General features: G+C 45.1%; 2 protein-coding genes across 4 annotated transcripts; one reads left to right on the forward strand and one right to left on the reverse strand.

Annotated features, from left to right (window-relative positions):
- On the forward strand, window positions 1–4678 carry mffa (mitochondrial fission factor a). Of its 3 annotated transcripts, XM_084674889.1 has the most exons (8): window positions 1–221; window positions 962–1177; window positions 1460–1632; window positions 1750–1841; window positions 2497–2661; window positions 3181–3237; window positions 3651–3735; window positions 3842–4678. In XM_084674889.1, exons 2-8 carry the CDS (start codon window positions 964–966, stop codon window positions 3971–3973), a joined length of 918 nt encoding a protein of 305 aa, XP_084531015.1. In that variant the 5' UTR covers window positions 1–221; window positions 962–963; the 3' UTR covers window positions 3974–4678. The 3 variants fall into 3 exon arrangements, with proteins under 3 accessions (XP_084531015.1, XP_084531016.1, XP_084531017.1); XM_084674890.1 differs by lacking the exon at window positions 2497–2661 and having other exon boundaries at window positions 6–221; XM_084674891.1 differs by lacking the exons at window positions 2497–2661; window positions 3181–3237 and having other exon boundaries at window positions 9–221.
- Window positions 4679–5051: 373 nt separating this feature from the next.
- Window positions 5052–6776, reverse strand: dharma. The gene is made up of 3 exons (XM_084674892.1): window positions 6279–6776; window positions 5934–6118; window positions 5052–5823 (listed from the first exon to the last, which is right to left on the reverse strand). The coding sequence occupies exons 1-3, from the start codon at window positions 6622–6624 to the stop codon at window positions 5671–5673; spliced, it is 684 nt and encodes a 227-aa protein (XP_084531018.1). The 5' UTR covers window positions 6625–6776; the 3' UTR covers window positions 5052–5670.
- Between the last annotated feature and the right edge of the window lie 4967 nt (window positions 6777–11743).

Here is an 11743-nt window from a genome sequence, read left to right on the forward strand (position 1 = left end):
CTCGACCGGACCGGAACTCGTTTTTTCTGCAGTGCCGCCGTAGTTCGTAGGTTGTGGCTACTGGCTAGCACCACTGAAGATCACCTTTGGTTGTGTCTCCGGCGTAGTGGAAATAAAATATGAGAATGGTTGCTGTAATTTACGTTTAGATAACTGCCCAACTGTCTGGTTAATCTCTTCGTTTTTATTCTCTGAAGAAGCGTCTACAGTACACTAAAGAGGTAAGCTCAGATTGATTTGTCAACTGACGCTTACTAGCTTGTAGCAGTGCTAGGCTAGCTAACAAGCCAAAAGAGCTGAGGTAGCCCAGTTGTTTGCTATAACAGGGACATGCAATACGCACTTCTAAGCGTTGCTGTCATATGAGAATCTGCCTTCATTTCAGATTTTTAACTAGCCCGATTCTACATCAGTCCTGTTATAGCAATACTATATCTTGTGACATACAATTTATTTTAGTCTTCAATAATTGTCCAACGGGTCAACGCCTTAGCTAGGCTAGGTTACTGTACCTACTCTGTTGGTGCAACCAGCTAACTGCGTCTGCTTAAAAACCTGGGTAAAATACAGCAAGAGTTGCACTGTGACTCGAACTAGTGCAAGGTATATAACCATTATACTAAGCAGCTGTTACTAAATGATTGACAATGTGCAAATTCATGTGATACCGTGTATAAAACGATTAGTCGTCAGCCCTTAGCCTACCCATCACCTGTCACAGTAGCAATGGCATAACTTTAGTTAAATGTAGATATAACGAGCATTAACTGCAATTAAACGTTCATTGTTTCATTGGGTTAGTCCTGGAAGTCTTTGTTGTCCTACATAGGCTATGTTGTGAAACCAGTTAGTCCAAGTGATTATGAAAGTACCGAAGAGTAGCAGCATAGCTGTGTCATATCACAAACAACTCGTGATGTTACTGCAACTCGACTCGTTTTTGTTTTTTTTGGTGTTACAGACATGAGCGGAGCAGCGTTCCCATCCCCCACGTCAGAGATGGCCGAAATCAACCGTATCCACTATGAGCTCGAGTACACAGAGGGAATCAGCCAGCGCATGCGAATCCCAGAGATGCTGAAAGTTGGTCCCTACGGGGCTGATGACCCAGAGGCTGGCTACCAGGACGGCCACCACAGCGCCATGATGCACGTTCCAGAGAGGATTGTGGTGGCAGGTAGCTACACTGCTAGTTCTCCAGAAGTGTGCTGCTCTATCTATGGCAGGGGTCTCCAACCCTGTTCCTGGAGGGCTACCTTCCAGGAGGTTTTCGCCCCGACAATAATCCACCGCACTTGCTTCTAATAACTAGCAGTTTGACGTGCTGAATCAGGTTTGTTACAACTTGGGGTTCAAGCAAAAACCTCCTGGAAGGCAGTCCTACATGGAACAGGGTCGGAGCCCCCTCGTCTGTAGCCAGGCGTTGACCCTGACACCCTCGTTCCTGCCCTGTCCGCAGGAGACGAGGAGGAGTCCCAGTTTTCCCGGCCCAGAGACCTGGACCTGATCCAGTCCACGCCACTGGAGACCCTGTCGCTGAAGACCCCTCCTCGGGTCCTCACGCTCAGCGAGAGGCCCCTGGACTTCATGGAGATGGAGCAAAGTGCTTCCCCAGCTCAGCCCAGTGAAGAGGTGAGAAGGGGCATGGCATGGCATGGCATGGCACAGCTGGCATGGCACAGCTGCTACGGGGGTTAATGTTTTGAATCGGCCCGTCCATCCCCCCCATCACGCTGTCGTTTCTCTCAGATGCGCTCCCAGGGGCGGTTGCGGAGGGAACGGTCAGCGAGTGAGAACCTTGCTGTTCGTCACAACGGTCAGGTGACCAGAAGTGATTCCACGTAAGTGCCAGAAGTGGTCCACACTGCGGAAACACGACCTCCCTCATCATCTCTCCTGTGGGTGTCTGCTTGTCTGTCTACACATCTGTGTCTCCCTGTTGCCTGCACTCTGACAGCTGTTTGGTTGGTGTTGCCCAGAGTGGCGTCTTATTTGGCAGTGATTTGGGGGATTTGTGAAAGTAAGCCTTTGAGAATAGTGCTTCTCTTAGCCTGCCAAATATTACTCTTAGGTTGCTTTACCATAAGATCCTTACTCTTTGGGTGGAGGAGGTTCCTTATCAATATTACACTGTTCACATTATGGATTTACTTTGTGCTCTTATTCAGAGCATTTGTCATGGTCGAGGATTGTTATGGACTTGTGGTCGTCAAGATCCAATTACTTGCCAATCCAGACTTTTGTTCCAACTATCATACGCTTCTCTATTGAGAGCTTGGGCGTATGGTTTTTGTGATGCACTATTTATGGTGTGATTTTCACTGACATTACTCCATCGTGCTAAGTCACTCTTTATTGACTGTCTCCACAGTTTGTGAAGTCAGGATGGTTTCTACCCCACCAGTCCTTTTTACTCTTTCCCTTCTCTTTCCTCCCCCACTCACTCACTCACTCTCCCCTTCTTCCCTTGGCTCGGCCGCGTATGTTGATGGGCAGGGTGACCCAGTCCCCCCCAGCACCTGGCCGTGCTTGTCCCTCTTCTTCTGTGGCTGAGCATGGGCAGGACCTCTACAGTGCTAGTGGCGTCCTGTCTTTCCTTCAGTCCACCACGCGCCGGGCTTACCACCAGGTACTGGAGGTCCTGGATGAGACCCACCACAGGTGACTGGCCATTGACACGCCTTCCTGGTGGCACTTTAGCTCAGCACTCGCATTCCTTTTACTGTGCCGCGATATAAAGTCTCTTTTTTTGCAATCAGTCTTTGCTCCAAAATAAACATTGAAACTGTTTATCGTCCAAATAGTCAAGTTGACTTGACGTATAGTTAACGGTGGACGTTAAGATTGTTTAGATTACGTTTTCTGTGGGTCACGACAAGGCATGCTGTGCCTGTTCCCTTGTAAATGAAGCTTCTCTGAGGCTGAATTGGTTATACATGTCTGCTATTCTACCTGTGGCCTTTTAGTGTGTGAGACTGGGGAAGATGTTCCAGCCCTCTGTACAGTACATGACACACATGCAGCTTATTGGTCATTAGATTGGTCTTATGAGTCACCCCAAAAGCTATGTGGCAAGGAGTCGAATTCATAATGTTGAATTCATAATGTTGCGACAGACTCTTTGAGTAATACTATACCCATGTTGTTTTCTTCTCTCTCCTGTTCTGCCTCCCTCTTCAGCAAACCGGCTCTGAGAGGGGGGTCAGGAGCGACCTCTAACCTCTTGCATGATTCCAGGTAACTTCACCTGGCTCTTAGACGTCACATTTCCTTGTATGGTTTCCCTTTTCTTTGCTTCCTTTCTTCATGACATGGTTATTGGTAGCAAATAATTTGTCCACACTTAATAATAACACGTTATTATTGTTTTCACATAACAGCTCTGGAAAAAAATGAGACCACTGCACCTTGTTCTTTCAGTAAAAAAAAAAAAGTTGAGGAGGACTATTGAGTGAGAAATTGAAGAGGCCACTACAAATTCTACCCTTCTCTTTGTCGCTCGAAATTGTCTTTCTCAACTTTTTTAAACTGAAAGCATACGGTACAGTGGTCAGATAAATGATGTTATGATTCACAACTCATTAGTACTGAGCATTAGTTCTGGGCCAGGACACCACTAACCAGAGGGATGGGTTTTGCTCTTGCTAAAGGTCGGCACTGTCTGTACTGGACACCACGCTGGACGTCGCCCCTGACGACATGGCTGTTATCGATGCTGCAACTCTCCGCCGTCAGGTCTGTTCTTTACACCAGGTCTTCATTACGCGCCTCCACTGTTTACACGGAGCGGGAATTTACTGGAATGTCGTCCGAATGAAACGGTTGTTTTGTTCCGCGGCAGATCATCAAGCTGAACCGGAGGCTCCAGCTCCTAGAGGAGGAGAACAAGGAGCGGGCCAAGCGTGAGATGGTCATGTACTCGGTCACTGTAGCTTTCTGGCTGATCAACAGCTGGGTGTGGCTCCGACGCTAGCGCTGCCAAATGAGAGTGAGGGCCTCAAGATGGCCGTGTCACTGCTTTTGTTTTTTTTGAGTCAAATGTTAGCTGACTCTACTCTCTGCACTTAGTCCTTGCACTGTCCTGCTGTGTGCACAATTAAACGTGTTGTGCAAAGGGATTATTTTCATTCTCTGTATACATGGATGTACTGTTTTTGTATTTTTCTTTATAATTTTTTTTACAGTTCTGGATTATTGATTTTTGTATTTTTGTTTTCTATGAACATATTCCGAAGTCACAAATGCAAAGAGAGCTGTAAATACTTGTTCATGCTTCTAATAATTGTGCTAGAATTATCTCCAGCCAATAATGGGACTCAAGGAAATGAAGACGATTAGAAACGGGCTCAGTGTTTCTTATCTTTTATTGGAAGTTGGAGGGAGATGTGAATATATTTGACAAATATGTTCTATTGTAAAATAAAACCTGTGACATTAACTGATGTTAAATAGATGTTTGCTGCAATCAAGAATTCACTGTTGGTATTGTTTTTGAGCGGATGCATGGCCCATATCCATCAAGCCACTGGCATGTTATGTAATTCTTATGTTTAAAAAAAAAAAATTATATCATTTAATTGGAAAGGTTTTTATGACCACAGGTTTATGTTATTCTACCATAGCCAATCATTATAATAAAATTATACATTTTATTTTATTAAATAGATACAGCAGCATACATGTTTTTTGTTGTGTTAATGCTTAGCCAAATGTATTTATTCAATCCAACATTGTTGTTTTATCACAAGTCAACAATCTTATTTCCCTGGAAAACAATGCAAGTGTGTTACAATCTGTTGGAGAGAGATAGCATTACAGTGTCAGTGAGTCAAACCAAAGATTATTAGTGATGATGCTTTTGGGTCATCTAGCAATGTAAGCTGATAGATCAAATAGATAGCTGGTTGGTGCACTGTCAAAGTCCCTAATTTAAAGTCAACTCCTGAAAAGAATGCAACTTTCAATTGAAGTCAATTTATTTTTAGAAAAAAAAATCTGTCATCAAGAAATTATTTTTAGTTGGTACGTACTGTCAAAGTTGTATTGGGGAAAGTTATGGTAAATCTGTACAATACTTCAAGGAAAAGGGGCATGTATGCTTATACAGTACATTTATTTTGTAGATATGTGTAACATGTAAACAAAAAGCATTATGTAGGTTATTCTGTAAAAAAAAAACTAAAAATTCAACCTCACAGTATGGAATACTATTCCATGACATTCTATGTTTATTAAATATACAGCTCTGGAAAAAAAATGAGATACACACAGTCTAATCTCTACTTCTATGACTACTCAAAAAGCATGATGGATGGCCAACAACTGCGCAATCAGCGCTCACTGGAGAAATGTGGTTTGGCTTTCATCACACCTATACTGCCACACTGTGGCTTCAAAACGCTTACTCATAGTGTCCATTTCCACTTGTTACTTCTTGAATTTTTCACAAGAATATAGGATAAATCATTTGTGAATAGAGACGTGGCCGAAAACAAGGAACCTCGGATGTTTCCGGGATAACATGTCCTTTTTAAATATAGCCTATATAGGCCTACAGTTTGTATTTGTCGTTGTCAAGTTGTTCCTAAATCTATCCTTGGAAATTGATGTCAGTTAAATAGCCTGAAAAATTGCTTAATTATTACTAATTGTAAATTCACCATGTTGATATCAGAGAAAAGCAGAAAAGGCAGTTTCTTGGACACGGCTGCGGCAGTTGGGAGAACCATCTCTGACTTCACGCCTAGAACCTGTTGGTGAATTCTTGACCTTGTTGCCGTTACTCTGGCGTTTTCGGCGGGCGCGGCGGTTCTTGAACCATACCTATAGGATGAAAAAGAGACACTGCTCAATAAAAATGTGGTATTTTACTTTGATTCGTTAATTTTTTGGTTTTGTAAACTTTTTCTCACAGTGCGGTTTTCCTATCTTACCCTAACTGTCTCCTCAGTAATGCCAGAGTTAATTGCCAGTTCTGCACGAGCGTCAACACCAGGATAGTCCGTTATCTCGAAGAGCTGTTCCAGGTCCTTGGTCTGGCTGTCGGTAAAAACGGTACGCATCCTGCACCGCGGTCTTTGACTCGAGGGTTGACCCGGAGCGCGATGCACCTGAGAATCTGTAGAGGGGGAAACGCACGCTATTAAAAAACACAATGACACAAACTTGGCACAATAGTGACTAAAAAATGACTAAATGTAACAAGTAGAACTAGAAATCTAGCTAAAAACGTAATGTGTCTAATTTAGACCTGTGGAGTCTAACGCTTATAGGCCTACCTCTTTCGTAGGTGAAACCCATGGGTTGTCGAACAGCTTTGTTGGGGTTCAAATCATGATGATGATAACTGAAAGGCCGGTATCCCAGGTAGCAGCAGCCGCAATAACCGATTGGCCCGTGTGATGCGCCCGTGAGCGGGATCATGTTCAGCGGAGTCAGTGCCCTGGGCATAGGTATCACGTAGTTCCAACTTCCGTTAAATCCACATGGAACGCCTTGGATATAGACAGGCGGTGGGCCTACATCTCCGACACAGGAGGATTCCGCGCCAGCTGGAAAAGAATGTCCAACTTTTGTTCCAAGGATGTGATCGATGCTGAAGGTAGATATTTTGTTCTCATCCATTTTCAAAGTGCCAAAACTCACAAACTCTTAAATTCGCTGTAGGACGGGCTGTTCAAGTTTAAGGATCTAATCTGTCTTCTCTCTCCAGTGGTCAGGGTAGCCTATACTATCCCAACTGAAGTGTAGTGTAAGTCTGAGCCCTGGTTTATATATCTCAGGTCATCCTCATGTAGGCCTAAGTATAATAATTAACGCCTCGTTATTGTGCAATTAGCATTCTTCTGTACTCAAAGGAAAGACGGGACTGACCACAAAGACTTCACAAGGTCTTGAAAAAACGTTTGTTCCTAAGATTAATTTACTTTGCTCCAACTGAATCTGTAGCTTAAAACAAGTGATTGATGTGATGATGTCTGTGCAATACTTTATGTGGTACCAGCTGATGTCATTATGCCTACGCCTAAATTGAGATTTTGGTAGACACGGGGAATAAAATGTAGCTGTAGTATAGGCTATTTCCTGTAGCCTATCGTTTTTCTTATATACGACGGCTACAATCATCAATTCCTAAGTAGTTCAGATATGTAAGGCATTTCTGCGTTTGTCAAAAAATATGGTGCAGGTCTCATTCAGGCCGCCAAGTGGAGCCGTTCTCCAAATCCCGGACTTTGTTTACTTAGATGATCCAGCGCGTAAGTAGGGCACGCGCACAATGTGTCACCCCGCGGTTTATTGAACTGATGTGAAATCGTTGAACGTCGAGACAGACAGTGAGTGAATCATTTAGCCATTGATACCGAACACCCGAATATGCCTACTTGTTATTTCGTGTGATCTTTATGGTTGAGGCTGATGTGTGGAAAACTTGCCTTTGATCCGTAGGCTAGCCTACCGTAGACAATGACACATGTCATTGTCCGTTAAAACACATCAGTGCCAAAATGCGCACTGCTCAATTGCAGTCAATTGTCCCAATCTAATTTGATTTGCGTTTGATCCAAAGCCATGATTCTAAACCCCCATATCATTAACGTGATGCGTTGTATTGGCGTTATTCATCAAAATAAGCATTTGAGGATTAGCAATGCTGTTTACCACGCATGACCAGCAGAGGGCAGTGGTCTGCTGGAAGACTTAAATAGTCACCTACAGTACCCTAGCTAAACACACAGTATGTACAACTAATAATACTCTCGATGATTTGTACTCGACAGACATTCAAAAAGCCGCACAAGCTCACATATTTGACAGACAATAGGCTACGCCGTTTAGCCCATCATGTTATCGTCATATAACGCTGCCTTCGTTTATTTGTCTCTCACAAACAAGAAAGAGGAATTGACTGTTTTTGTTTTGACTAGTGCATTGCCAGTACACAGCCTGTAATACATCTAATAAACAATACATCCTAATGGAATTAATACAAGCCTTCAATCTGATGGGTAAGGTCAGTCTCTTATCAAAGCCCAGTATCTATGATCCTTCTTCATCCACAGTCAAAGGACCTTAGTCGATCTCAGGTCTTTGGTTTTAATGGATGATTAAGATCACAGAGAGGCAAGCTGACATGTTAGATATGCTAATGCTACGATGCTTCAAAGGGGGACAAATTAGTCACTAATAGACTCCCTGTGAACATGAGAGGTACATACATCTCATGTTCTGAAGGTGACTTCCTACATTCATCCAAGGTTTATGTACTTGTTGTTAATGATGATTACAGGATGTTTGTAAGGCTATTTAAACTGTTGCTGTCAGACGTTAAGAAGGTCAACATTTATACTGCCTGTGAAATGCCTGCATGTTGTTTCCTTGTGAGGCCTGGCATCTTTATATTACAAGTATAAAACACAGAGAACCATAAAGTATAAAACGTTCTGCTTGTCTCTCTGAATTCTGTCTTCCCAGTACCCTAGTTTGGAAGCTCAAGAGTCAGACTATTTCTGTGTTACAGTTTAACATCATCCTGCAGATGACTCAGAATGATTTGGACAAACATCCTCTTAACAAGGCTGACATCATCATCGTATCAGCTTGTCTGCATGTCTGCCTGTCTGCTTGTCTGTCTGCATGTCTGTCTGCCTTTCTGCCTGTCTGTCTGCCTGCCTGCCTGCCTGCCTGCCTGCCTGCCTGTCTGTCTGTCTGTCTGTCTGTCTGTCTGTCTGTCTGTCTGTTTGTCTGTCTGTCTGTCTGTCTGTCTGTCTGTCTGCCTGTCTGCCTGTCTGCCTGTCGGTCTCTGTCTGCTCTTTCTGCCTGTCTGCCTTTTTGTCTGCCTTTCTGTCTACCTGTCTGTGTTTCTGTCTGTCTGCCCGCTTGTCTCTGTCTGGCTTTAAGGGTTTTCTGAACCCAGAGTTCTGGCTCTAACCCAGCCATGACCTAATTCTCTCAAAGAGAAAGAGATAGAGAAAGAGAGAGAGAAAGAGAAAGAGGAGCCAAGAGATAGAGAGGGTGACCGAGAGATACAAAGAGGGAAAAAAGAGATGGAGAGAGAGAGGACCTGAATAGAGGACAGAGATAAAATGTCCATAATGTTCCCATCATCTGCAGGGACCGGCTCGTTAAAGTTGATGATCAAACTGGAGGGAGTCCTACCTCAACCCATACCCTCCCCCCCCTCTCCTCGGACACACACACACACACACACACTTACACACACACTCAACCTTCACTCCTGTCATCGTTCTCCGAGGCGTCACCCTGTGTGTGAGTGTGACCTCTCAAACTGACACGATGGGTGGAGTCACCTCAACAGTTGCATCTGGCCTCCTTCCTTCCCTGCCTCTCCCTTCATGCAGTCTGCCTCGCCTCCAGGCTGCCTCGGGGTTACGCAAGGATTCCTTCTGCTCGGCTTTGAGGGTGACGCTGAAATATTTACTCCCAGGCCGATGTGGGGACCGAACCTGTCTCTCCCTGGCTTCTCTCAGGGTTAGAGGCGTTCACATCGTACGGATCACACATTCCCACATGGAGAGGTAGTCCATCACACATCGCCACTTGGATCCACATCACATCACATCCAATCAGGGAGAGAACACACATTACTGACCAGGCTCTCCATGCTGGTTCTGAGGGGGACTATTTAGAGGAAATCAGCCCTAACAGCCACTTGAGGTTATCAGGATTGTAACTGGGTCATTGTAGATGACAATGATAATCTGACTGTAGAAAGCAAGGGCTCGTCAGTCAAGGCTCACAGAGTAATAGGCTTATAATGGCTCACTAATGGTATTTTCTGTTATGATTTGAGCGGTTCAAACCGATGTCAGAGGATTCATCTCACGTAGTTTGACCCCGGAGCCCCTGATTGGATAAATGAAACCAGTGTCCGTTTGCCAGGCATTGACAGCCAGCCCACTTACATATCAATTAGCGCTGATCAAAGATTCGCTGTGTCTTCCTGGTTTGATTCTGGGGGGCTGCAGTACCTTGCATGAGCAGTAGATGGCGATACACACAGCGTACCCCTAACATGAGAGGATTAGACCCTTTAACGCCATTACGTAACGCCCTGTTGCCCCCTCTCACCCCCACCCCTGCTCACTCTGACAACACCATGAGTGGGTTCAGCCTGAAATGCTTTAAGCAGCCTAACACACACACACCGCACACCCCACACACACACAGCTGTGAAACACATGGTAGGTGACAACCTGTGCAAACACAAACCCAGGGGAGAGAGGGTCCAGGTGCGCGCATTTTTCAGCAGCTATTTTAACATGTTTCACAGCACGTTACTTTATTCCTTTCTGTGTCAAAATTGAAGCACCCACAAAACAAAAAGAGTGTTTCCTATTGGAAACACAGATTTGTGTTTCAGACATGACTGTTAACCTGGAACGCCCCGTAATCTTCCGGGTTGTCATGGAGATGCTATTTTGGTGTCCCCCGAGGTGGGGGGGGGGGGGCTGCTGTCCATCAGGGAGGTCAGGAAGAGGCACACTTCAGAGGAACGAGAGCAGCTGGCTGTCACACACACACAACACACACACCACACACACAACACACACAGACATACACACACACAGACAACGTGCCACCCGCTCACTTAGTGTCCACAAATTGGTACACACATATCGTGTCAACAAACAAGCACATACACACACTCCGCAAAGGCAGCTCTGATCCCAGGCAGACCTTTGACACCTCCTCCTCACTTCTTCCTCACGCCTGGTTAAACAGCTGCCTCTTCCAACCTGATGTACCTCCCTTTGGAGACTGCACACACACACACACCTAGAGACATGCACACACATTGACACACACACACACACCTAGAGACATGCACACACATTGACACACACACACACACACCTAGAGACATGCACACACATTGACACACACACACACCTAGAGACATGCACACACATTGACACACACACACACACCTAGAAACATGCACACACCTACACACACATTGACCCCCACCTTGAGACTCACACAACTCTATACATACATCAACACCCACAAACAACCTGGGCTACATCATCTAGAACCCTCATTTCCAGCAGAGCCGATGATTACGTCAAATCTATTCCTCACATCTCCATCTGGAGCTGCTGTGGAAATCTCACATACAAAACAAATCAATCACAACCTGCACCCACGTGAACGACGACCTTCAGAATCAGACAGTGTGCAATCTCCTGTCTTTCCATTTCCCTCTGCGACATTACAGACTGGCTCACCTTGCTGCATCTCTGCCTATCAGCTGATGAACCTGACCCCTGACCTCTGACCCCGTCACAAAGAAGACTGCAGCCTCCTCACCTTAACGCCTCAGCGCTCACCACACAACCCATTGTTACGCCAGGCGGACCAATCAGAGGGCCTCCTTGTTCTTCCTCTACCCCCCCCCCCTACACCCGCCCCCTCCTGCATAATTAAAGACCACAGCAAGAGGAGTAAACCTGCTATGATGCATAATTACAGTGTTTCTGGTTGATAATTAGCAGAGGGCCTAATCTATTCAGACTTGCTCAGAGTGTTATTCTGAGCGAAAGCCCCCCTTTCCTCTCCCATAGCCCCCCTTTTGCTAAAAAGAGATTTGACGTGAGCTTGGGTTTTAGAGGGGGAGAGCAGTAAGCGTATAATCTCTTCCTCCCTCTCCTCTTTTCTACCTCTCTCTCTCTCTCTCTTCCTCCTCTTCCTGCAGACGCTGTCTGAGTGATCTCCCAGGGAT

Source organism: Hypomesus nipponensis, chromosome 15, assembly GCF_054491055.1.
Source record: "Hypomesus nipponensis isolate SF chromosome 15, ASM5449105v1, whole genome shotgun sequence".
Lineage (NCBI taxonomy): Eukaryota > Metazoa > Chordata > Actinopteri > Osmeriformes > Osmeridae > Hypomesus > Hypomesus nipponensis.